This window comes from Pygoscelis adeliae, unplaced genomic scaffold, assembly GCF_000699105.1.
Source record: "Pygoscelis adeliae isolate BGI_AS28 unplaced genomic scaffold, ASM69910v1 Scaffold13, whole genome shotgun sequence".
NCBI lineage: Eukaryota > Metazoa > Chordata > Aves > Sphenisciformes > Spheniscidae > Pygoscelis > Pygoscelis adeliae.
Window position 1 is genome coordinate 2,755,094 of NW_008824499.1, and position 27,605 is coordinate 2,782,698.

The 27,605-nt window shown below is 39.8% G+C and overlaps 1 protein-coding gene across 1 annotated transcript in view; it reads left to right on the forward strand.

Moving 5' to 3' along the window:
• The window catches only part of MEGF11 (multiple EGF-like-domains 11), a 216,839-nt gene that overhangs the window by 98,029 nt on the left and 91,205 nt on the right, over positions 1 to 27,605 (forward strand). Inside the window, exons 6-8 of the mRNA XM_009321452.1 lie at positions 16,518 to 16,764; positions 18,429 to 18,549; positions 23,856 to 23,992. Of these exons, the coding sequence (XP_009319727.1) occupies positions 16,518 to 16,764; positions 18,429 to 18,549; positions 23,856 to 23,992 (505 nt within the window). The remainder of the gene's footprint in view (positions 1 to 16,517; positions 16,765 to 18,428; positions 18,550 to 23,855; positions 23,993 to 27,605) is intronic.

Genomic DNA, 27,605 nt, shown 5'->3' on the forward strand with positions numbered 1-27,605 from the left:
GTTGATAACCTGGGAAATCCATCTCAGTAAAAAATAATTCCTCCAATCTTCACAAAATGTAAGATCAAAACCTAATAAAAATCTTAACTGCTCCACTATGTCTAACTTAAAATATTTAGGGGGACAAAAACTCTCAGCTATTTGATTATGATTGCTATAAATTAAATTTGGCTAAGGCCCTTTGTAAAACAGGAAGTATTTTCTTCTTTAATGGGGTCGTGAAATGCTGATAGGAAAACAGTACTGAGCATTCCTGGGTTTTGAAGTTAAAATTAACTGGCCTGTAGATTTAGCTGCAATAATATTTAGATCATTGCTAATTATCAAAGTATCATTGTCAGATGTGCTAGTGAAAAAGATTAATATGATTGAATTCATGTAGTTTTTCTAGACCTAAAACTGGTTTTTAAGGTGTTTTACAGTAACAGTATTTCATTGAAGTATATTTCCAAGAACAGTCAAAAGTAGCAGCAAATAAAAATGTCTTTAGTTTAAATGCCAAGACAGATTGAGTGGTTTGCACAAGAATCAGGAAAAGCAGAGTTGTTAAAAGCCCTAATTCCAAAGACTTATGGTTGTATCTCAGACGGGCTGAGCAAGCTGCCAGTTTTGACCTCACTGACAATTGAGAACATATGGATACCATGGAGGATCTTTCAGATATTATTTGAGCACAACTGCTGAGTGCCTTAAAATTAAGCCGTAAAACCTTGGCATCGATAAATAATTTTACAATGCTAGTGTGAATAGTGTAAAATAAGGTGGATGTACTCAAGCAGTCAGAACCTGCGAGGAGGAATGCTGGCAGCTACGCTCAGAGTGAGCTGTGCTCCGAATGGGACATAATAAAGATCTCCCACAAGGAAAATGTTACAGTAATTGAGACTTGAGAAAACAAGGACTTGGATCGACAGTTTCAGATCTTTTTTACTACGAATCAACCTGGCAATATTGTGTGGGTGGCAGCTAGCCAGTCTGTTGCCAGAACAAATCTGAAGATAAATTGGGTTATAAGGCTACATTTGGAAAACAAGTGGTGTCTTTTGCTTTCATTTCAGTGGACTGTGGATCAGGATTTTAATTAGCATATCTGCTTTATAAGTCTTTGTTGTAATATTTGTTATGTGTATAGAATGGCTGTCAGCATGGTAGCCCTACTCCACAACTGGTCCTGTTGCCATAAGTGAGATGTAAACAGTCATCACAATGGTTCACCTGCAATTGGAGGGCAGGCAGAAATCAATTGCAAGGTTATCTTTTGAGGTGTAGCTATGACGAGCTCCAATTACTATTTTTTCAGAGGCTTAGAAGATGGAATTAGTTAGCTTATGCATAAAACGTGCTTGTTGTCGCTTGGCAGTCAAGTGGTGTTTTGATTTTTAATGAAATTCAGAGTATTTGCATTATGAGGTTATAATTGTTTTAAGAGCCCGTAGGTCTAAGAGTTAGCCTGAAGTCACTTGACTGGAGCAGGCAAAAGTAACACCTTGAAATCTGTGTTCGTCTTTAACATGCTTTAGAAAGTTTTAAAAAATTATTTTTATATGTTAATTATTCATTGTAGAGCCCTGTATTTAAAAACTGTGCAGAAACTGATACCAGACTTTTAAAAATTGAATCCTTTTCCAGACTGCTATTAAAAAGTTGGCTTTAGCTCTTTTACACAGGTCCTCTTGCAATTCCTACAAGGAAGAGCAGAGAACGGGACATTGGTTTCAACAACAGCCATGAACGTTGTGGCCAGAGCCACCATTGCAGTGAATTAAGAGATTTTGTTATGCAGTTGCTAAAAAAGTGTTCTTGTGTTGCTTTCAACTCTGTTTAGCTGCTGTATTGCTAGCTGCCAAAGAGTCTTTCCATGATCAACAGACCTGTTGGGTTAAAGAATTGGAAAGTTTTGAGATATAGTCTGGAAGAAGCTGAATTGCCACATTTACTGCAGTTCCTCAACAACTTCCTTATTTTGCTAGCAAGTTTAAAATGTTAAAAATGTAGATTTTTAAAATTATGCGCACCTGTGTTCTCAAGTCTCAGTGGGAAGTCACCTTCTTAATCTTTTAAGTGCACAGACCCAATGATTTCCACTGCCTTGATACTGATCCCCCAATTTAATTTTCTATGTGCCTTTCAAGGGTCGAGGATAATTCTTGGGCTCATAATGTTGCTTTCAAGTCTTCCTTCTTTCAGATCTGCCTAGGAATGAGTGAAATGAGTCAACAGTAGAGGTTTTTTTAAGCTTTCTTCAAGATTTACACCAGCTCCTTGTCAGAAAATGTTAGAATTCTTTCAGTTTGACAGAAATTAAGGATGTGCCAAATAAAGGAGTCTGCATATATGCAAGTTACAGAACAATAAAGCATTTAAACTTTGCTAGCTATGAGGTGTCTGTAAGGACAAGTCCTTCTGGTACAATATGAACTTAATTCTTTTTACGTTTAACAATTTTAATTAACAAATATTTGAAGAAGCTCCAACAGTCTCTATATGTGTAGTTTTACTGCCTTTTGGATCCCTTGCCTTGCAAAAATTCCAATTCTGCGACCCTGGCAATCAACTGGGGAAAAAATCATACCAGGTCTCAGCACAGTCTGTAGAAAATCTTGCAGCAAATATTGTGTAACTTATCATGGGTTTTGTTTTGTTAGAGCCCAAGTGAGTGAGGAGATCAGCACAGGTCTGTAAAAAACAATGTCAGTGATAATGGTGATGGAAGAAAATACAGAGAAACAAACTGTGGCCAGAGAATCCTGCATTCCCTTAAAGAGAACAGTAGAGCTAGGACCTGTAAAACCAGGAAAGGCAATCATATCGAAGTGGAGCCTTTTTATTGAATTGCTATATATCATTTGTGTAAATCATAGAATCATTAAGGTTCATGAAAGACTTTAAGATTTTCTTCAATTTCTCTTCTGTGGTTTTCTGGTGCAAGCTGGTAGGCTTCACACAGCTGGGAAAGCCTTGGATCAAGAAGTGCCCCTTTTCTCTGTGATCCAGCCTCTGTCTTGTTTTGACTCTGAAGCTCGGGGGATGGCAGTTAGAGAAAATGAAGAAGTGATTACTGTTTTAGCCATCTTTAATTAGAATCTCATTATGCTGAATAAGCATTTATTAAGGTTGAATCCACTTTGCAATCAGAGGGGTGATTGAAGCAGACAGCCCTATTAGTTCTACCCAGCCTTTTCAATTACTGGTAGTAGTGAAGCCAAGGGTAGCAAGGGCTTTTACCGGTGAAGTTGTCAACACGGGTATGTAGGTGATTCTTGCCTAGCCCGTGTAAAGGCAGCATTGCTGAAGCTTCACTGCTCTCCTTGCTTGACAGAGCTGGATTACAGCCAGCTCAATAGGCCTCTGCATGCCACAGTCATGTTGCCAAACGCTGTGTCGATGTGGCCTGAGTGTCACTTAGTGTCACTTGCTGGGCTAGAACTGGCTGAAATGATGTTGACCGGGAGGTAACGGGGGTTCTTGGCTGGGTACCTTCCCCAGGATGTTCAAGTCCTGCACCAAGCCATACACCACTTCAGTTTGCATACCAGTGATGTTGTTTGTACCAAGTTTACACTTTTTAAACACTATTATTGATGAGACACAGAAAAATACTTTACAAATTAATCTCTGTATACATAAAAGAATCATTTTTCATATGTTTAATTCAGCACAGAATTATAAATATAGTGAAGAAATATACTATAAAGTATTTATAGCATAAATTTAGATTTTAGAACTTGGAGCTGTTCTATCTCAGTGCTACCACTTACTTTCTGGGTAACTTTGTAGTTTAATGTAATTTGGCTGTCTCGGTTTCCCTTCTATGAAATGGTGATAAAATATATTTTCTAGCTCATAAATGGGCCATGAGAATTAGTCAATGTTTGTCTGGGGCCTTGATGGTGGAGGCAATTCTATTAAATGTGCAAAAAACACACATATTTTGATCTTATTGCACAATTTAGAACCCAAATTGTTGCATATTGTCATTTTTTTATTATACCAGCATACTTTGAATTTTATTTAGTTATGTACTCTGAATAATTAATTATTCAATTAATAATTATCCATTCCAAATAAAACAACTTGATTACTAAGCCTGATGAGGAAAATCCAGTCAGGAAAGAATCCTTTCAAAAACAACAACATTCTGCAGATATTCTTAAATATTTAAAGGGTGAGCTATATTTAGTAAATTCTTCCGAAGGGGGAGACGAACGGATGCTAATTTCCTGTGTCATCAGATTTGTGTATGTGTGTCAGCAGCATTCCTAAATCACCATCTACTACACAATCACCATCTATACAAGCATCAGGCGGTGTTCAACATTTCCCTGGGTGGTTCCTGTTTATCAGCAAGGAAAACGGTCTACTTTGGGGTCATGTCATTTTCTTCTCATCGATTGTTTAATATTTGGTGTGTGTGTGCAGTGTTTGCTCTGCTCAGATATTCAGCAGTGAGCAGGGAACTTTGCTTAGCAAAGGAAACATAGAAGTTGTAGCATTGATGTCATCTTTCAGATGGCACTAACTTAACCCACGATGGCCAGCCCCTATCAAAGACCATTATAGTCAATAGAAGGAAATTCCCTGACTGTAAGGGGCACTGGATTAAGTCCAAGATGCTTGTGATGGGCATTGTACAGCATGGTCAGTGGATAATTTCGATGAAGGTCTCATCTGAAAACCTCTCTTTTCTCCTGTGGCATTTTAAAATACAGCTCTGCTGCCACCAGGGGAATGGAGAGATCTGAACCTTATAGGGAATCTGGCATTTAAAAACCTTAATGCACAGATGCTGTGTTCTCTTCCAGCAAAATCCCGTTCACTTCCCTGCTGCCATCCAGCCAGGAAGTCACGTATGTCTGTTTTGCTTTTCACTTTTCAGTGACAGTTGTCACTAAAAAAGAGAGAAATTAAATTAATCCAGAGAGAAAGCTGTTTCACGTAGGCGGTTTCTCGGACTGCTAAAAGTGAGGCTGAACCTCCAAGAACTGACACAGCAGAGCCAGGAACTTGAGCTGCTGTGTAAATTTTCCTGGTTTCTTTGAAGCTGACCCACTGATAATGCTGGAGGCACTAACGCATTGTTTGTAAACAATGAGGAAAAAACATGTGGAGTGATGATTTACTGTTTTCTGCCTGCCTGACATTTGATTGCTTAATGCAGTAATCTACAATGGATGAAACTGTTCCGAAAGCACTGGTTTCCATATGGTTGTGATTTTGTCAAAACATTTCAGTTCAGCAAACCCATAACCAATTGTGAGAATGAACAGTTTTGATCATCCTGTTTTTCAAAATGTAAAACAGTTTGAGAATTGTCTGTTTTTAACATCATAACAAAAAGTTTCATTTCCCAGTTTAGAGCAACTTCTGGTTTAGAAATTGGCATTAATTTATGCTTCTGTGAACAACATTTGAACATGCTCAGAAGTCAAAATAAAATATCAAGGTTTACACATCCAATCTCAATAATTTATGAGACAAGACTTTATCTTCCTGCCTAGCTCTCCAGAACTAAACTAAAGCCCTACCAGTATGTAGAGGAAGCCACAGGGAGACAGGCTGTGGCGTCTTCTTTATTTTCTGCTCAGCACTTGGGGCTTGTGCTGACTGTGCTTGTCGCTGGCTGTGACGTGAGTATAAACTGCTGGATCAGGTTATGAGACCTGTGGCTGTTTTGCTCTCTCAGCATTAGCATCCTAAACAAGTGGTGCAGAAGAGCTGCAGCAGTGTTGAAGTCTAACGAGCTGCCTTAGGGACACTGGGATTTTACTGCATAAAACTCTCTTGGTTCTGGGGTGTGTGTCCTCTGCCATCCACTACCCACTTAGAGCCATGCATGCTTTGACTCCTGGTATTTAAGCTCTGCAGTATTTGTTTACCTCTCTGATTATCTCTTTATTAACAGAACATCCCACATCTCAGTGCCTGAGTGATGTGAAAAGAGAGCCTAATATTCTAGTATTTTTACTTTTTTTTCCCCAATAGTTTTGGACTTGCTATTTTCTGTTGGTAAATATAAGAAAGGTTTTGGAGAGACTGTGCTGAGTCTCACAATGTGGTTTTGATGAGTGATCAATCTAGGTTTTACTGGATTACACAGGGCAAGACTTTTTTAAAAAACTATTTCTTTTTATGTGCCTGAAAGGGACATTACTATTAATGGTTTATAAGAGAAAGACAGCAGTGTATTTAAGATATCTTGAAGACATTAGGTAACGTTGAAGAGCCATGTGAAAATTCAAGTATGCCTAGAAGAAAAGAGAACAGCAAGTAGCTTGTGCGGATACCCGCACATAGCTTTCGGTAAGCGTTTGAAGTGTTTTAGATATAAAAGACAACCCCATTTCAAAGGCCACCAGGCCTTCTGCTGCTCTAATTCTCTCCCAAAGTTTTAGGTAACAGAATTGACACTAGAGAAGGTAAGATTTTTCCTAGATTCAGTTACTGGGGCAGAACATCCTTTAAGCTGATATTATTTGGCTGAAAAGCAGTGCACAGGTAGTAAAAATGAGGATGGGACTGTGGCAAAGGGGATGAAGCAGTTCTTTTTACTCTACAGCTACACTGTCGGAAATAAAAGCAAGTCCCACAATCCACAGTGTTTACTTTGGGTTTCAATATCAATGCAATAAAATACATTGCTATTGACCACCTTAAAAATGACTGCTGAGTCAGCACTGTGTGTTATGTTATGCATGAGGGATGTGTTTATACATCCCCTTGAAGGTGAATCTTTATGGTATAATTTGAAGCTGGCTAGCTAGCTGTAGCATTTCTTCTATATGCTTATCTTGATAGTACCATTTTATCCACTGATCGGCCAATCCTTTTGCTCATGTCAATTTGCATGCTGACCTACGCAGTCAAAGGTGAAGGGACACAGACATCCCTGCATGTGAATGGAAATGAGAAGGAACATGCTCTCTAATGCCTGCTATTTCAGTGACAAGAAGCTTTTCTTCTTTAAGCACTCCTTTAACTGCAAATAAAGGTATATTGCATACCTGGCAAAACATCAGCAGGGTGACCTTCCGATGCTCAGTTTATGTGCTGTGAAAAATAAAGAGCTGAGCATACCTCCCTGAGAGCTTTGCCAAATGGGGTTGATCCCACTGGATCCTATGCAGTTAACACCACTCTGCAGTCACAGAAGGTGGAAGGGTGACTTAAGGGTTCAGATCAGATTACTTTCAGCATGGTAGGTTCCTCAGGTGATGGACAATGTTCTCCTGCCCAGTTGCAGGGAGCTTGGTGAGGATGTGACTGAAGGGCATCCAGCATGTCTAGCCTACTGCAGTTGCTGGACTGGCCCTATGGATCTGCTCTAAATTGTATCAGAGTCAACTGGCATTAACGAACTGAGAAGGGGAAGAGGGCTTGTTTCTGCTCCCACAGCTCTGCCTTGCTAAGCACTCAGCTAAAGACCATACACTATTTAGAACAGCAGGGAGCCATATGTAGATACTTGCTCATAGCTTTTTATAAGCCTTTGAACTGTTTCACACCAGGCACAGATGTTGTATCAACAGCTCCTGATCTCCAGTGACAAAGGCCTCTCTATTTCTGTGTAGTTTTCTTTAATCTCCTTAGAACAATGCTGCTGCCGCCACTCCTGAGCCCCTTTGGTGGCCTCTCCAACACTTCATTGTTGAAGGATGCTTGGTCTTTTCCTCTATACCTGTCCTGCCATGTTTTAGGTATATCCAAATGTGTTTCTACCCCTTCTTGCAGGCAAAACTGGTAGTACTTCTGTGCAGGGGCATTGCAGGAAAATTTCATGATATAGTCAATGAAAACATCTAAAGTCCATTAGAGAGAGAGGGCGGGGGGAGAGAGAGAGAGAGAGAGAGGGAGAGGGAGAGGGAGAATGTTTTACCCAGTTGGAAGACAGAATTTGGAAGTAAGTTACTTGCAGATCTTATTATTACAATCCCATCCTAGACAATAATAATGAAGTATTGATGGAAGTTTTGCCAGAGCAAAGACTGCTGGGTTTCATACAGAGGAAAGATAGTATCTTCATTTAGTTTTATTAGACTCTTGATACTCTGCCCATGTATTTTTTAATTCACCACAGTAAAATTCTAATTAAAGAACAGACTTTGCCTCCCATTAATATGACACTAAAAAAACATTTTAAAGAATGCGGCATCTTCTCTAAAAAAATTATAATGAGAAGACAAGCCGCCAATGTTGCATAGATGTTGTCGCTCCCTTATGAAGCATTTCATGATTTTAAACTCCTTGTAACATCTAGAGTGTCAGTAGAGTTAAAGGCTCATTAAACTGAGCAGTAATTTCTACAAAAAAAAATAGGAAATATTCTCAAATTTTTTTTGTGTTCTAATTTTCACTTCTTTTGAAGCCTCTGTCAAAATAGCTCATGATGGAAATTCTGAAAACACAACACTGATATCTGTCAGGAGTAGAAGTTGTTTCTCCCATTTTGCTGCTTCCAAAATATATTGAGGAGTTCATTACGGGATTTGACGAGGCTGACATCCAAATACTCAACTTTTCTTTGCCTTAGAGTGATTTTGTTTTAATTTATGCAAAATAAAAATGTACAGCTAGGTAACTGTTCTAAGCATTCTACAGAATACTGTAGGAATGTTCTTTAAACAAGGATTACTTTAGAAAGAAAATGTTTCCTCGGAGGATACTAAATAAACTGCAGGGTCTATAAAGTGCTGTGATTGAATTAGGTACCACATGTTGGAGAGTCAATGACTAATGAGATCATCATCTGAGATTAAATAATGACCTAAATCAGCCACATGTTTCTTATCTGATTCAGACAATGAACTTTAGAGAGACTCAGTACAATCTTTCTTGAAAAATGAAAAGCTGTCCTTCTGTCTCTAATTAGAAAAAAAAACCAAAACCAAACACAAAATTAGATAAATTTCCTCCCATGAGTAATAATCTAGCCATTTTGGGAAAAATTGGCTGATGTTCCCTTCCCATCTTTTCCTTTCTATCTGATAAAGACTGATCTATAGGCTTGGAAAATGAGATTGACTGCAAGTTCTGCGAGCCTCAGATTAACTTCAGGTTTTTGCCACTTGGGTGGATAGTTTTACAAATGCATATTTACATATGCAAAATATATTCTCTGGGCAGTCTTAGAGATGTAAACATTGAGACTGGCATTTTCTTCATTATAGTTGTGTATGCTGTGACTGAAAGTCTGGCATTAGAGATAAAAATGCTAGTGCATACATCGTTGCACAGAAACCCATGTTTAGGAACCTTAAGGCTGCAAAGCTACAAGCTCAGAAGACAGAAAACGCCAGAGTATGTAAACGGTAGCCTGTGCTCACATAATTAAAGAAAATATCATAATTCATAGGCTCAAGTACTGAATTACTGCTGCACTTCCAACGTGTAATCTGACATTTTTTATTTTTGTGACACCAACTTCATAAGTCAAATGTCTTATTTATGCGTGATGTTCCCTGGTTTGTTTGTTTTTCCTTTAAAAGCAAATGGAGACTATGAAAAATCCCCTCAAGAGTGTCATCAAGCTAATATACAGACAGTTCATCAGCATGGACCAGTACAAACCTCTGATGTGTGGGTAATGGACTAAGAGTAGAAGGCTGTCACCCTCTCTGTGGACCTCTTATTACATGGAGATTAAACAGCCAGTGGCCCATGGCTGCTACTAGGAACAATTGTAAGAGAAGTCCTGCTAAGCCCCTGAAGCCTTTAATTGCAGATTGCTTTTAATACAAATGAAATCTTTGAGGAATGTAGGTAATGAATTATCCAGAGGTGGCACTGAGTGTCTGCAAATTGCATTTTTTTATGGTTTGATCAGGTACAGGTGGATTTTCACTGGGGGCACATGAGCACACCCCTGGGCGTGGGACAGTGCTCTGCCAGATTTCAAGCTATTGCTCTGTACATGGAAGGTGTCCCAGCTTGTCAGTGAAAAGGATATAAAGATGTATGTTAACAAGCAAAAACTACTGCTTTAGCTTACTGATTTAAGCTAAAATTCCCTTTCCTCTATTCCTTAAACCAACAGACTGAGTGAGCCTGAAACTGAAACTGGAGATGGTCAATTCTATATAACAGAGAAGTTGTCAGGGACTGGACAAAGCATCTTACAGTGGAAAATGAACAATGCTACCAACTACCTGCCTGTGACGCAGTTCAGATAATCTAAATTATATTTGGAGCGGGATTACTTATTAAAATCTATTATTAACTTCATTGTCCTCCGAGAAAGTATTTATTTACAGAAATCCAACCTATTTGTTGCTTTGACAGATAGGACCTCTCTCATTTGTAAGACCTGAGCAAGACATGTTGTCACATGGTAGATTATCAGTATCTTGATACGGTTATGAAGAAGAAAATTAGCTGCAGTTTGAGCAGTGTGGCCTAATCTGCCTGTACCCACTAGTGTGTCTGTTGTATGGATGAGGTTTCCTCATTCTGACATCACAGAATTATAATGTTGGTCTCTAAGCATTTGTAAGAACATTTTTGAAGGGAATTTCTGAAAATCTGGGTTATTTTGAGGACAGCCATAGTCCATAAACATGTGCTAGAAATTCCGAGTGTGAACAGTATCATAAGATAAACAGGTATTTTTGGTTTAGAATCGAGCAGATCAGCAAGTGATTTTTCAGTACACTGGCCCATGCCTTTAGAAGTGTATTGGTATTACCTGCAGTGCCAGCACGTGAGGGACTCAGCGCTGCTCAGAAGCAAACACAGCATGGTGTGAACTGTCATTGTAAGGGGATTCCCTCTTCGTGGACCTTGTTTCAAACCTATTGCAGGCTTGACTTCTGTTTCCAAAGGTATTGAACTGTGCCAAAATGAATCACGTTTGTGCAGTGAGTAGACATCAGTTCAATACAGGGGGCTGATATTGGGCTAAGTGCAGGGAATAAAAAGCTAATTTATTATTTTAAATTTTTATTCACTACATCCAGGCATAAGTTTTAGCTTTCACTGTTTCTTTTCCTGCTTTGCATTAGCTGGGCCAACAATTTAAAACCCAGTCAGATTCTGAAACTGAATTAGACCAAAAAAAACCCACCCAGAGTTCAGGCTGCATTTCATCTTAATTGGTATTCTTATAAACATTCTACAGCAACACAGTTATATTAAGGGGAGAATCTAGCCCTAATTTCAAATTAAATTCTAAAATAATCTATCTTAAACTATGTCCTCCAGGATTTAGTAGGTTAATTTTATTTCATTTGCATTTTTTAAAGGCTAGTATCTCATTTAATAATTTCAAACTGAATTTGGAAATATTCCAGAATATTGATCATTGACTATGAGCTACATTCTGTTCTTTAGTAAATTTGCAGAAAGTTCCTTTAAAGCGTGGATTAATTGAAGATCGCCATCAGCTAAATACAGTCCTGAGTCCTTAGGCTAAGAAAATCAACCACTTGATTTTTTTCAGCTGTGCCTTCTGCAGAATGTTTATGAATGTCCCACTGACTTTGCATACCTAGAATACGGGACTGGTCACTAGCTGTAAAAAGAGACACATACAGGCTTATGCTAATGAGAACAAAATAATCATAGACCTTAAGACCAGTTTCCGGTGCTGCTGTGATAGAAGGTGCTGTTTTCATATTAATAGTGTATCTGTGCAGTGATGGAAAAGCACTGGAAGAGCACTTTTGACTCTCTCTTGTTGGGATAAGTCACTTGATAAATGTTGTCCCTTCCTTGGAAGTACTTTTATTTATCTGCTGAATTTTCAAATTTGTGTGTTTGCTTCATCTTTGTCCGCCTTGTGCTGCTGCACTAAATAGTGGGTAGCTCTATTGAACCAGAACACAGCAATTCACTAATCATTCCTAGAGGGGAAAACAGCCATTTGGGAGTGAAGCAGCACTTCCAATGTGTCCTCATTGTGTGTTTAACAGGACAGAGTTGGTAACAGGATGTCATGCACGACCATAGCAGCAGATATGCAGAGCCTGCTGTAATTAGCCCTCACTTCAACAAGCCACTGAGGCTTTGGGGTGGCGGTGGGGTTGCAGAGAGGAAGAAAACACTTTTGCGGTATTGAGCAAGCTTTCCATGGAGGGATGAATCTTTCACCTGTCACACTACCGTATGCAGACAACTGTAATTATGCTTAGGCACCCAGCATCATCCTTTACAGAGTTATATTCATTTTTATTGGTGGCAATTAATCTCTAGTCATATTTTCAAAGGAGAAAAAGTGAGTAAGTTAGCACATTTGCCAGGGAATGTTAGCATGTGACCTGAAATATGGCAGCTCCCTTTACTGTAGCATCTCCCAAGAGAGCGCTAGCTATTTCAGATTCGTCTCTCATGGTATTGACATCCACACATGCAGTCTAAAGGGAGCATTTGTACCTCCCTGACATCACCACTCTCAGGTTGCTTTTCTTATTGATGGTACAGTTAAAGTCTCTGTATCATTTTGACATTTTTAATGGCATATGCATTTACAGTGTAGCTCTTGTGTAAGCTTTAATCAGCTTTCTGTTCACATGTTGTTGCTCCTATTATTTATCTCTATTATGGTAACACATAGAGCCTATCAACAAGAGCAGGATTAGACTGTGCTAGGCTTGGGTTGTATTTTAAAATGGCCTCTCTCTGCCCATAGGAGAAGTGGTGCTGACAATCCTGAAGTGCAGCGGGCTTCCATGGCTCTAAGGCTGCTTCGCCCTGTATCTCAGAAACTGGAATCACTATCACACACCAGCTAGGATTTGCCACACTGATGTAGATAGAAAAAATATGTCTTAATTGCCAAAGTCTTTGGTTTCTTCTGTTTTTTAATTTTTTAACTAGAACTACTAGATCCCAATCCCATAGCTAGTTACGCACTTGAGTAGTCTCACACACGAGTGGTCCGATTGAGCTCAGTGGAATTAATTGTATAAATAAGTACTTGGATTTAGCTTATCAACTCTGTATCTGCCTACCTTTGTAAAGGTACAGAAGTTACCACAGTGCAGATCTATGAGTTATCGCAATATAAATATCAGATAATGTCCCAATGAAATCACATAGGTAAAGAATTTACTTGCAACTCCACAGTCTGTCACTGCAATATGGGAATTAAAGGAAAAGGGAAAAGAAAACCAACAGGAACTGAAAAACTTTGAGCAACAAAGATCTTATTTTCATGTGCGATTACTGCAGTGTAAAATCAGGTAAGGATGATATTTCATTATCACAAATTTTACACTAACACCCAAGGAATTTCACTCAATTCCCTTTGCAATTAATCAGCAGTGGATGAATTGATACTGCATTAAATGGCTCTGCTCATTGTGACAGATATAGGGCTTGAACTGATAGCTAAAAGCAGAAAATCTTTACCATCTGAGGTAAAGACTTAAATCTAGAAGAGGCCAACTTGTCATGGTGTATATATGATCTTGTCACTAGAGAGACAACAGGATGTTCACCTTGGTTATACACACATACTGTGACTCCAGTTTCAAACCGTTTAGAGGACTGTAGTCAAAACCTGCTTGTAGTTTTAGGAACATGAAATGGAGCCCAACAAGTGCAAAGGCTGTATCAGGCATTGTAAATGAGACACAGTATAAGCCCCATCTTTTTGTAATTCTATCTTTTTCTGTGTCTTCCATGAGCATTCAGATGTACTTTAATCCTTATTTTTATGTTCTCTCCCTAATAAATCCCCTTGAAATTCACATTCTTAGTAGCTATCTGGTATACCAAGCTGTTTTATTTCATAGATAATTAAAACATTTTGGCTAGCTACTTTGGGCTAAACATACTGAATGTTGCAATGTATGCTTACTGATGCCTTGTACTTAGAAGCCTTTGGAAAAATCTGTCTAACTGCCAGATGGTTTTCTGGTCACTGCAGGCTTCTTTTATTACCCAGATTTGGTTTTTTTATGATTTTATAACCAATTAGAGGAATTTCTGCTCTTTACTTCAGCATTTTGCTCTTCCCTTTGGCTAGATTGTGAAGTGAAATTTGGTCAGGGAGAAAGCAAGCATGTGACCAAATATCAATAGTAAATAAGTGTTTAAATAAGATTGACATGTAAATAAAAGGAGTTGTGTTTGGGGCAGACACCGTAAATGTGAAACAAGATGCTTGAGCTGATGACGGGAAATGGTTTTCCTTTCCTATAAAAGGTTTGCTTTCTCCTTCACTTTCTTTCAAAGTGAAAAACACAAACTGAGCAGACAAATCTGTTGATTGGAGCACTCACCTGAGACATGGAAGACCAAGGATATAAGTCACATCTTCTAATGAGTGTTATTTATTCATATTAAGCAAATTAATTGCAGCTGGAATTATATCAGCCCAGAGCAACCCACAGTCTGGCAGCAGGGCTTTAATGTGAGGTGTGGTAAGGCACGAATCAAGTCCCCGAAGCAGGCAGGGTTACGTTTGATTCCTGCATTCCACTTCCCCATGCAAAGGGCTATCGGCTATGCTTGTGTGGTTCAGATTTGTACCCTTTGTGGAGGCGCAGAACTGCATCCCTTGGTGTTCAAGTTCTGCGGAAAACAAATCAGTGTTTCTGGAATGGAAATTGCTGGGAAACTCCATCAGCTCCAGCAGATTTGCTCCCTGCCCCAGAAGGCTTACAGAGTCTTAGCGAATGTCTATGTGAAATAAAGATAGATCATGTATTTCCACAGATTCTCAGTAATAATTTAAGACTTATAAAGAGTAAGATTTTGTTTGCTCGGCTCCCAGCGGTGTTAATGAGGAACTATCATCCCTGTTTAGAGCTGTGGGAAAAATGATGGAAAGCAATAAAATATCTTGTGTGAGGCACAAGCAGGATTATGCACAGGGGTATGTTGCACACTCTGCTTTCTGCAGGACACGAAACCATATCTCTCTGCACGTGCATCCTCTAAGACCCTGCAGACCCTCCTGGAGACCCTGGAATTGTCTTCTCATGGGTTTATTTTGGCCTTTAACACTGTTGCTCAAGAAACGCAAGTTTGTAAATTGGTAATCAGCAATGCTAGTTGAGTAAAGGCTCTTTCTCTTCTTTTTCTGCTGAGTATCCTCAGACTGACCAATGAGAATGACAAAAAGACTGCCAAAATTAACTGATAGATCTAGTCGTCCCGTGTGGGTTTATAGCTGTGTACTGTAGAAGGAGAGGGCTATGAAATTTCTAGGACAGGAGCTTCAGGCTTAAGTGGGCTTTACATTTACCTTGATAAGTCTGGAAACAGAGATTCAGGCCTGAGAAATAGCAAGTGTCACCTGGGGATTAGTTTACGTGTTTGCAAATAAGAGTTTGTGAAGACAGCTCTGTTGCTGGGATTACACACTTGTTTCCTGCATGGCAGTGGATTTTTACAGTGGCAGAAGAGTTGTTGTTGGTATAATTGAAACCAGCTCTCTGAGCACAACCAACTGTACCTGGAAAATGATCTGTAGCTGCGTCTTTACCATGGATTTTGCCAGCAACTCTATTCTGAATAGAATGGTGATTTTCTTCACCCTTGACATAGCTATATTGAAAGGCTGCTAAGCGGAGGGTAGGACTACTGAAGAAATCCTTGGTTTTCTGCTGACCATTTACTGAGGAAACCTTAACCTCTGGGTGTTTGCTTTGAGCTGTCTGTTTAGTATGCATACATCTTAAACGAGTGTTTTGCAGGTGCTGATTGCTGTTTTTATAGCAAATCAGGATCAAGCTGTTTCTGTAATGCTGACTTCCCTCTCTCATCCTGCATATGGTCCACAAACAAGGAGAAGGGATCAGGCAGGATTGTCATGTCAAGGGTTCTCACTGTGCTTTAATGCATTCTGTAGGGAACCTCCCCGCCATGTCAATGGCCATAGGGTTTGGGGCCCTTCTGTAATGCTAGTACGTACTGTTAATAGCACAGAAATTACCTGACATACACACTCCATACCTTCATCCCTAAGCCTGGTTTAAGCAGCCTCATGAATTCCTGTCTCCAATATTATTTTCTTCCCATCTACCATCTTCTTCCCATTTCTACCATCTCTTTACTCCAGGAAAAAAACCAACAAAAAACCACCAACAAAAAAAAAGCAACACCAAAGGAGAAAGCCTTCTTTAGATTATCGTATTTATTATCTTCTGGGAACAGTGCAAAGAAACAATATTTGATAACATTATTAAATCTACAGGATTTGCTTGGCAATACTACCTGCCATTAACTACACTGCAGTCAGGATGTGATCCTCTGCATCTAATTCCACTATAAATTCATTCCTTCCAGCTATCTAAGAGCACTAAGAAACAGGATATTAAAAGATTTAGGTCCTGATCCAGTAAGGGTGTTAAACAAGTCCTCAAATTTACGTATATAGCTAGTGCTGTTGTCTCCTCGCATGCTAAAGTACATTGCTGGATCAGGGGGCTATTTTTAGAAAGTTTGAGGGCCTTTTAGAAAGTTCCTGGTATTAACAGTGCCTTTGCCTACTTGCCAAGCTAAGAATAAGAGGCTGAGATTATATGCTTGCGATGCACTTTCCTAATCATCCTTGTAAATGACTGTATGTTTTCCAGGTTGCGATAGCGAGCACTGGGGACCCCACTGCAGCAATCGCTGCCAGTGTCAGAATGAGGCTCTCTGCAACCCCATCACGGGTGCCTGCGTCTGCGCAGATGGGTACCGAGGATGGCGCTGTGAAGAGCTCTGTGACCCTGGGAGCTACGGCAAGGGCTGCCAGTTTAAATGCCAGTGTCACAATGGAGCTACCTGCGACCACAAAACAGGAGAATGTCACTGTGCTCCTGGATACACTGGGGTATTGTAAGTTCAATGATAGGTGTACTTTACTCCACATCATTTAACAGCCTTGCTTTGACCGCTTTTAATGCAATGAGTAATTGGCAAAATTTACACAATCTCTATATTATACACTTTCCTTTGTAGAAATCAGGTAACAAAATTTCAGAGAGACTAAATAAAGGAAATCTCTTTTACTGCTAATTATACCTGTCTGCATAAAAAAATAAAATTTAGTGCTAAAATGAACTTAAAAATCCATTATATTTTCCAGCTTGTACAACAACTGTACCTGTTCCTAATTTCAGTATGTGAACACAATCCAAATTACAGTTGAGTTTTTATAAGCAATTGGACATTCAACTCATTAGCAGTCCAGTGCAGTATCAAATGGGACTTACCATCAATTTATTTGACTTTCAATCTAACTGAGGAAGCATTACCATTAACTATATCAGCTTACTATCTAGGGGGTAAATTTTTAGCATAGTGAGCAGGGATTTAGCGGTGTGACTCCTATTAACTCTAACGAGAATCATGTAGCTAAATCCCCATCCACCACACTGAAAGTTTACCAGTAGGATTCACAAAATCTGCATATTAATTTTAGGACAGCAAGCAATAGTTCCTTGTTTAAAATTGCCCACAGTGTAACATCAGTTCTCATTAGAGATCTTTCAGTAGTTTCAGAAGTAATTATGTTTTTCAAAATTATTTAAGGGGAAAAGAGAATTTAGTCACTGAATTTGGTTGGAGATCTATTACAGGTGACTTAATACTTTTGCAGTCTAATATTATCTGTTGACCTGGATAAGGGGAAGGTAAAAAATAAAGACAATATTAACCCTCATAAGTAAGTGATATGCATCTGAATATTTTATTTAGTACTTGATTTCCTCATAGACTTGTGACCTCAGTCCTGGAAGCACTCACTGTAAAAGACTCTGCTTACTATTAGGAGTGGTCACATTGACATTAGTATGTCATTTCTCAGCAGTAAGTACTTGCAGGGCCAACCACCAACATGTTGTATGAACACCCTCATCAGAGGATAGCCAGTTAGGGGAAGAACCTACTGTAGTTTCTGTAGAATCTGGGATTAGAGAAAGAAGCAATGCTGAAAAGCACCAATGTGCAAATGTAGGAGACACTGTTTTTTGCAGGGACTAGCCTTACACTGGCCCCCCATGAGCACTAAGAGAGAGACACAACGAGTTTAAATGGCCTTTAAATGATGCTGAGTTCTTGCCAGTCCATTATACACTGCAAATGTTAACATTTAGTAGTGACTGGAGAAATTTCAAGCATTTTAATCCCATCCTTTTATTCTATTTGCAGCTTCTTTTATTGCCATGTCACATAATTCACGTTGAGGGCTTCAACCTTCAACTCTTACTTTCCTGGCTCTTTTAATGGATATGAGTTGTCCTGTTGAGATGGGTGGAATTTGGTATGTGCATATAGTTTACACACATGCATCAGCCTTACAGGACTGGATCCATGGCACATAAATAACTCCAGCAGAAATAAAAGAAGTCTTGGCTAATTGGTAATGCCAGCTGAGGTTTACTGAGGTTTCATAATTTACATAAAGACTCCCATGATGACCTGTGTTGTGGATTTTCCTCATTTACTGTTTCCTGTAAGTCCTTTTAAATGATCTCTTTGTTTTTGTTTCTTTCACAAAGGTGTGAAGAGCGCTGTCCCCCAGGCAGTCATGGAGCTCAGTGTGAATTGCGTTGCCCTTGCCAGAATGGGGGAGTCTGCCACCACATCACTGGAGAGTGTTCCTGTCCTCCTGGATGGATGGTGTGTAGTTTGTTCATACTCATCCCTCATTTAGAGGTTGGAATAGGAAGTTAATTTTTCACTGTCTCAGCAGACGTCTTCCCTGTGTGCTTGTGATGCGTATCTGCTCTTTCTTGTCACAAGGCTCTAACAATTCTGAAACCGGGACCACCTTGTTATGTGTGAACAGCACTTACTTACACAGACAGGGACCAGTCTACGACTGGTAGCTACCATCACAGAGTTAAACAAACAACAGTAAACGAAGCAGTGACTACTCATTACACTTCTGTGTGGGAGAAGAGACAAAAAAATTCTCTGAATTACAGTTCCTTGGAATATTCCCTGCACCCTTAGACACTGCCGTCACATGGGACAGAAAGCTCAAAGCTCAGCTCAACATTGTCAGAAGCACTGTTCTGTTTCCCCTTCAGGAGAGAGGGAGAGGGAAAAGCCAGGGGGAATTCAGTGGCTCAGGCAGTTGTTAAAGCAGGACTATACATAGGACACAGAGACAAGTTCAGTGTCCTGTCCTTACTCGGGCATAATTCCCATTGATTGCAATAGATTTGCTTGCATCAGGGGTTGCACTGGAGAGAGCAAATTGCCCTAACCTTTAATCCTTTGTGTCAAGAAAGCAGGGCCAAACATTTTGAAACTCCTCAACTTTATCAATAATGTAATAATTAACTCTTGGGGTTTGCCAAGTCTCACAGGCCTACATACCATTTAGCTGTACTAAATTTCCTGGCATTTTTCCTGTATCTGACAATTAGTCTTTTGGCAATCTTGCTGGATTTTAATGCATACAAGTACTGTGACTTTTTATTTTAATACATGGAAGACCCTGACGATCATCATACAACTATGGCTTCTGATGTGGACCTTATACCTGTTGAAACATTTAAGGGCTGAGAGAGATGTTTATGTTCCTTTAGATGAGTACAGCAAATGCTGCCTTCATATGATCACACAGCTACTTTTAGTTAAAAAGTATGAACCATGAGATTCTGGTGGCTATCAGGCAGCAACATGGGAGAAGGACATTGCTGCCCATATTCTTGGTGGAAGCTGTGTACGGAAAATCTCTCTCTAACTGGAGAGTTAGAGTCTCTCTAACTTGGCCAGTCATGGCAAAGGTGGTGATGATGTTATTCCATTTCAAATGGCAAAGCAGGCAAAACTTTTCAGAAACTTAAGTAAGAATATGGCACCTTACCCTCAACTGTCATTCTGTGGAGACAAAGAAAAGGTTCTTTACTAAAGAGTACTGGAGCTAAAGCATAAAGGAAGCAATTCAAATATTTTTGAGGGCCTATCAGTCCATTCTGGGACTACCCCTAAGAAGCGATCGATAACATGATTAACATAAAAATATTACCTTTAGGATATTTTTTTCACCTCCCCTTATCTTCTGCATACCAATATTTCTGAAGGTCTGAGTTGTTTTGCTGTACTCTTCCTTACCTGTGTTTTATCAGGAGTTTTCTCTTTTTTTGCAAAGTTAAAAAATCACTAAAGAGATATAAGAGTATCAGAATAGAGCAGGAAGTTTTTAGAGATCTTTTAGGATGCAGCATAGACCCTAAAGAAGAACCACAGCACTGGGGCTGCACAGCACCTGTGGTCATGTATTCTGGCCCACTTCTGCCCTGTTCCTTACAGCTTGGAGTTTCTTCTCTGCATTTTTAGTGGCCCAGAGAGACTTTCCTGAAAAATGTGTTGTTGGCTGCTCTGTCCCCAGAGAAACCCTAGAGTTAACAATTGATGTTTGAAACAAGCATAACTGAAAATTGAAGAGAGAGATTAAGTATTCTGGGGAAAGAAACTGAAATTATAAGTAAAAGCACTCAGCTTGTAAATGTTGAGATTTTAAGTATAAAGGGTCTCTCCAGGGTTTTAATGAAAAGCTGGTAATTCAGTACACAGAGAAAGAAAAAAATATTTTTTTCATGCTATATTTTTAACTCTTGGTGGTTGGAATGGTTTGGGAAGTGAGACATGAGTGGGCTGTAAACGAGCAAGTGAGATGGGATTGCTAGACAGCATTCATTTTACTTCACACCATGGATAGTCTTTCTTTGACATCAGGAATTTTACTTGCTGATTTTGAGGCTTGAGACTGCATATATGTATTGAACATACCATCATGTCGGAAGGAGAGAATTCTCCCTGGATTTATACAAGTGCAAATCCACTTGGATTTTATTGCTGCTGGATGAGCTGAGACTTTTATCCTTTCCTAGGCTAGGTTTATTGACAGCATCTCAGCTCCCTTAGGGGCTTGGTTGCCTGTGGGATATGCAACGGGAGGCGATAAGTTGAATAGGAGGAAATTCTAGGGTTCTTAGGTTCTTCCTTGGATCTTCCATCTTCAAAGCCTGGTTCTTTTATTACTTGTAATATTTCTTTCCTCCTGCTTCCTCCCACCCAGTGCAGACTCTCCCAGAAGCACAACAACTTACACAAACTGTGTCCTGTGAGATTTTTACTGTCCCATGGGTTTTTCACCAAGAGGATGATGGCTAACAGCATATATTGTTGAACTAGTCAACAAAATGTGGCTTCCAGCATACTACACTGTTGGGCTTTTTCCACTTCTGTGTCTTTGCAGCTGTGGGAGTTAGTGGGTGGCTGCTTTAGGGCCTCATTAACAATTTACAGGTTTAATTCTATACTTCTTTTTCATTTGTGGTATTAAATTCTCCAAGCACTCTCAGGAAGTGGGGAGAGGAGTTAAATTTAGCATTTACAATGCTTTTCAGAAACACTTTTGAAGGACTAGATCTCCATGCTCAGGAAAGCAGCAATCTTTCCTTACATGACAGAACATTTGTCACTGGCAACACACTCTGTTTGGTCCCAGATCCCATTCTCAAGGCTCTGCATCATGGTGCCACGTGAATACAACATATTCTGCTAATCACTTCTTTCTCATTGCGTCTGGGCTTTATGAAGCAACTACAATTTGTATTTTTGTCTATTTTTCTTTCTCTTGTGGATTTTAAACATGAGGGTATGGAGAAAATGGAGCAGAAAAAAATCTTTTCTATACTATTTCTATTTCTATACAAAATGGTAATAATATAGCAAACAATGTCAAAAGCAGAAACTGATGAGATCAAGGCCTTAAAAAAAAGGGGCTGATGGGGTGAACTTTACTGATTAGATGTATAACCAGCAGAAAATACTGGTCTGACATTTGATCCTCTGTGGAGGCATGTTTTGGATTCCCTTAGTACATATTAATGCAAAATGTATGCTTAAAGATTCTTTTGGCTCTGGGGGGGATGCATCACAGAGTATTGCTTTCTCATCATTTGTTGATAGAAATCCTGTTCCTTTTGAGACATGAAGAGAGAAAGTATTTATTATCAAGATAAATGGATATTTAAATTTTCTGATATATAGTGTGTATTACTCAAGCCCAGAGACACCAGTTTTTTAACACTGTAATCTGAATGTTCTTGAACTGAGGCCAGCCAGCCTCAGTTGTTGTATTGTACAGCCAAGGAGCCAGCTATCACTGATTAGGAAAGGCTTGAATTACTGTTTTATGATTACATTGAAGAGCAGCCTTTCCACTTTGGGGTTGTTGATATTGCTAAACTTCCCAAACTGTTGAGCGAGAACCCCGAGGAGTGAAAGCAGCCATTATGTTCCTGTTTTATGTTTTGTCTAATATGTGCCTTGTTCAAAACTCAGAGCCCCTGGGGCTTGGTTAGGGAAATAAGACTTCTGAGAGATTGAAACAAAACAATAATAGGGACAGAAAAACACCGTTTCTATCAAACACTGTGCACTGTGCATGGCACTGGCAGCAGCACCACTTGCTACAGTTGCCAAACATATTCCATTACAGGACCCCATCTTCAGATCACAGCACTGCCAGACTTGTTTTGGCTGAAGTTACTCAGCTGGATGCCAGCCTCAGATTTTATGTTTGCTCGCATAAAAAAACATTCATACAACTTCTAAGAAAGTCTAGCGAAATCCTTATAGGCCTTGATACTTGTCAGGGGACATTATGTGATACTTGGGGGGAAAACCACCTGAGTTTGGCAGATAAATTCTCCAAAGACACAACCCATGGTAAGCATTCTCTGCCACAGGGCTGAACAGCTGGAACAAAGCTTGTCCAGCAATTGTTTTTCCTGATGAGCAGTGCCAGGATGCACAACCAAGAATGACAGTCTGCCTTTTCTTCACTTTCAGGGATGGTTAAGCGGGGAGGGGAAGGAGGAAACAACTCAGAGATGGCAATTTGGGTCCATATGAAGGAGAGGACTAAAAGGGAGTCTGCAACAAGGATTTGGGGTAGACTGGAATATAGAGGCAGGAGAGCAGAGGGCTGGGAGCATAAAAAGGGGGAAGGAGGTAGCTGCCGAGATGTGGAGTTGAGGCGGGTCAGGGACTGAGATATGGCTCCAAGGTTGGGGATAAGGATGGGGATGATGTTGGATGTTGGATGATGCATCTAGCCAGTTTTCAGGGATTAGGCAGATACTGCACTGCAAAATCACTTCTTCTGGCCAAAAGGCTGCTCACTGCTGATGTGGAGAGTCAAATTGCTTCTGTGTCATCACTGGTGGCTTTCTGCAACTGTCCCAGTGTGTTGTTCCCATCCTGCCTCATCCATGGCTTAGACAAAGCACTGGCAGATGCCATTCTGTGCTGCTTGAAGAGATGAGTGTGGGGGATGGATGAGAGTAGAGGGAATGAAGTAGGTAGGATCTAAAGAGTAGTAGAGGACTTCTCCAGCAGTTGGATTTGGTCATCTTCGTGGTTGGATGAAGTGGGGCTGTCTGAAAAGGGGAGATCATCATAAACTATCAAAACTAACAGAACTTCATCCTCCCAGTGCAGTCTTTCCAACAATCCCCCTCTTCCCAAAAGTTCACTTTGTGACACTTACCCAGGGTAGGTCCAACAACTTTTCTGACTCTGTTTCACAAAAAAAACCACCACAACATATGCAGCTTTGTAGCCTTCTCTGGTTGCCTTTAACCTCTCCCAAGCCTTCCTGTATCTATTTAAGGGGCAGTGAATATCCTGCCACTCCAGCTGCAGTTTACAAGGGAGATCCAAAGAAGAGAATTATCAATGACTGTGGCAAGAAAAATCCCTTCTGGAGATAGGGTAGACAAGCATTTACTCTGGTAGCAGAATTTTGAGACTGTCTTTAGCCCATCTTAAACAAAAAAAATATTGCCGCTACACTTAGTTCTAATTTTAGCAAGAAGGACAATAAAAACCCAAGCTGCATATAGAAATGTATTACCTTATGAATGTTGATTGAAATATTGCTCTTTCTGCAACCTTACCAGGGGCTGGTGTGTGCACAGCCATGTCCTCCTGGAACATTTGGAATTAACTGCAGCCAGGACTGTCCATGCCACAACGGAGGACACTGTGATCCCATGACGGGAAAATGCATCTGTACAGCTGGCTATATAGGAGACAGGTAAAAATCAAACCCCCAAAGCCTTTAGTTTTAACTATGAATTGACAATATTTATATGCCTTTTAGGACAATCTTACTCTCTGAAAAATCGTGTTATGTTTCTATCGCTCCAATTAGGTTCATCCTTCTGCAGCAGTTCAAGCATTATAAATGTGGCAGTTATTACTTTTTATTTGCCATGCTCTCCATTTACAGTTTTTTTAATATAACTTTTAACATTTAATGGATTAAATTTAATTTAGATATTTACAGTGATAAATTTAATAGAGAGCATTACATGTTTACAAGATATGTAAATGAACTATATTTATACAAATTAATATCCTCAAGAGTAAGCAATGCAGCAGTTTAATGTTTCCCTCAGCCCCTCTGTGCTGCTGCAGCACTGATCCGTCTCAGACACCAACAAAAGGTGATAAATCCTCAAAATTTATAAACAGGAGCCTTCACCCATAAATTGATCAGAGAAGATGATAATATTATTTTACAAAGATGTCATAGATTTAGTAAAATGACTACACAGCAAAGTCAAGGTGGGATTGTAATACATTGGCTTAGCCCTCCAGCTAATCCTGCCAGCAAGGCTAACAATGGTGGGGAAGCTGCAGTTAAACAAACTTTCATATGCAGTTTTCACTAGGTTTCGGACTGCGTCACCAGGGTTTCCAGAGACCATGGGCACAGCTTACTAGTGTATGCTATGCTAAAGCCCTTTCTCCTATATCTTCCCTTTTTTTTATTAGCTAGAACAAGCTAGTGTCAGTATACTGACATATGCTAGAATTATACTTTTATGCAGCAAAGCTCATTGGAATTTCTCATTTCTTGCTTCATTGTACAATTTGCAAGTCTTTATAGCACAGACAGACCAGCCTTCAACACTGTGCTGTGGTTCAGAAAGCTATGTTCTTTCCCATTAAATGTGGAAGTTCCTTGTTTCCATTTTATCAAGAGCTGTAATTAGAGGGGGCTCTGGAGGTTATGTCAGGATTTGCATGTGGTTGAATATGGTGGAAATACTAATTATTTAAAATTAATTTAGTGGAGAAAACATCAGTGTGTCTCTCTTCCCCCATCCTCCATCTGGAGACAGTGATTTCAGCCATAGGGTACCATATAATTACTGTTGCTAACCAAAGCTTTCTCTTCCTCTCCTTTTGGAGATAATTTCACTAAAGGAAGCAACTGCGCAGCCTGGACACTTGTACTGGTGACCACACTTCAATTGCAAGCCGTCCCCAGTCTTGGCCATGCTCAGGAAGGCTGACAGAGGCCCTCTGTCTCTAGGGTTCCTCATTTGGTTGTTGCAGACCTAGGTCGATTTCTGGCTGTAGGTGAATCAACAACATTACATCTGTCGGGAGCTCCCAGCCAGCAGCCTGCAGCTGAGCCAGCTTCTTTGCTCAGCTGCCAATATAGCCCCCAGCCGCAAGTGAGGACATGCAGCAGAAGAGCTGGCTCTGCTACAGGCATGTGGCATAGTGAAAGAACAGTAATGGAGCTGCTGAACTGCCTGCAACACTTACACACTCCAGCAGTAAGAGCAGAGAAAGGACCTTTGGGGACAAGAAAAGGAGATGGCAAGTAGAAAGCAGAAGGCCTAGTTCTGCCTGCTGACAAAAGCAGAGGTTTTTGCCACTGATCCCCCTTAGAGAGGGGCTGGAGAAGGCGGCTTGGGGAGAGACTGAGCAGAGGAGGCACTACAGGGCAGACCTGACAAGAGTTCACAAGAATTGTTCTTGAGCAAAGTGGGAGTGTGGGCTCTTCAGGTCTGTACTTGGAGAAAAGTGAGAGAGATTTGGACTCTAGAGGGAGATGTGGCTTGGGAAGACAGAAGCAGGGAGGGAGAAAATAAGGCATGATCTGCTGGAAGAGGTGGAAAAGAATCCAAGGGAAGGTCTCACTGTGGACTTGCACCCAAACAAAACCCTTAGGAATGGCTCACCTGCTCCCTGCTGGAGCAGGGAAGTAAGATTGACACTGAAGGGAGAGGCAGAAGAGCAGAAATGCAGGCCTGTGGAAGGATGAATGAGAACAGGAGAAAGTTAGGTAAATGGGCAGTTCAGAAAGCTTTTCTAGCAGCAGGGAAAAACTGTATTAGCCTAGAAATTCCCACCTTTCAAACAGGTTCTCAGAAGGTTAAAACATGTTTATCTATCAGCCTTTAATCAGCCTTCAATAAGGGAAGTGAAACCTTAGGCCCATTATATTCAATTGGAGTTCTGCCTCTCACTTGGGCTAGGACAGCACATTGCTTGTAATGGTTTGTTCTGAACAGGCACGTGTACCCTTACCTTGCTGTTAACTACAGTTGGCTAATAGTAGATTCCCCATTGATTTCAGTGAGGGCAGGAGCAGGCACAAGGTCTTTAAAAAGCCTAAATTGCCTTCCTTCGTTATGTGTTCATACAGCATGGACAATGGAACAGATTAGTCAGTACCATTTTAGCTTAAAGTCTATTTTACTTTCTAGATCTCATGCAACTGTTGCAGCGTTACAGTATAATTGCAAGTATAGCAGGAGAATGCTTCTGCACAACAAAACAGTGTTTTCTTTGAAATTTTACGAGGCACTGAAAAAATTTTCTTAATAATAACAGATATTGTGAATAACAACAATAAAAATGTAAACACACTTTATCTACTATCATCTTTTTTAATTGTCAATAAGTACTATATAATACTACAGTTCATCATCTTGTGCAGAATATTATAACATACAGTTAGATAAATATTTGTGGAGATGAAATGGTCATAAAGATCTATGTAAGTGTAATTGCCACACTTTGTTTCCTACCTGTTTTCCAGGCAGTGGCACTGCACTAAATATCTAGGAAATTGGCAAGCACTGTTAACTCCAGGAAGCTTTGTGCTCTGCTAAAATGACTGGATATGTCATGTAAATGTATGGTTTGCAAACTGGAAAGGAATAATAGCAGAAGCACAGTTAAAAGCTGAGGATGGGGTGCCTAAGAATTCAGTGGCTGACAGGAAAAGTGAACATACTGTTTTAGCTTTGTTTTCCATATTGCCATTAAACCTAAAGATTGACTCTTAACAGAATAAATACCACATTTGTTATAACAATATGAGCAGACTTATTCTCTTGTTGTTGTGTTTGTACCTGTATCTTTTATCAACAGAATGGCAATCTCCAGGTTAGTGTATTTTGGATGGCTTTTAATATTTGTCTGTGCTACATAAATGTGATCACTATTTCAAAACAAACAAACAGAAAAGCCTAAAAAACTTTACAGCATTATTCCATGAAACAACAAAATCTGGAAAAAATGTAGGTGTCTGTACTAAGTTCATCTGTTAAGCAGACTGTCTTATGTTTAATATTTTGTGAAATTGCTTCCATTATTTCTACAGGTGACAGCCATATTATCCTATCCCAACCCAAACAATTATAATACATATTAAAGTTCAGTGGATATTATAATACGAATCTCCCCAGATAGGCAGAAAGCAATGTAAATTAAACAAGAAACATAACTAGGGCTTAGCAGCTCATTTTGAAATTTAATTGAACAATGTATCTGGTTGTTAATGGTGCTATGGACACATTAGATTGATATGTTGCAAAGGAAAGATGTTTAAGTAGAAAGAT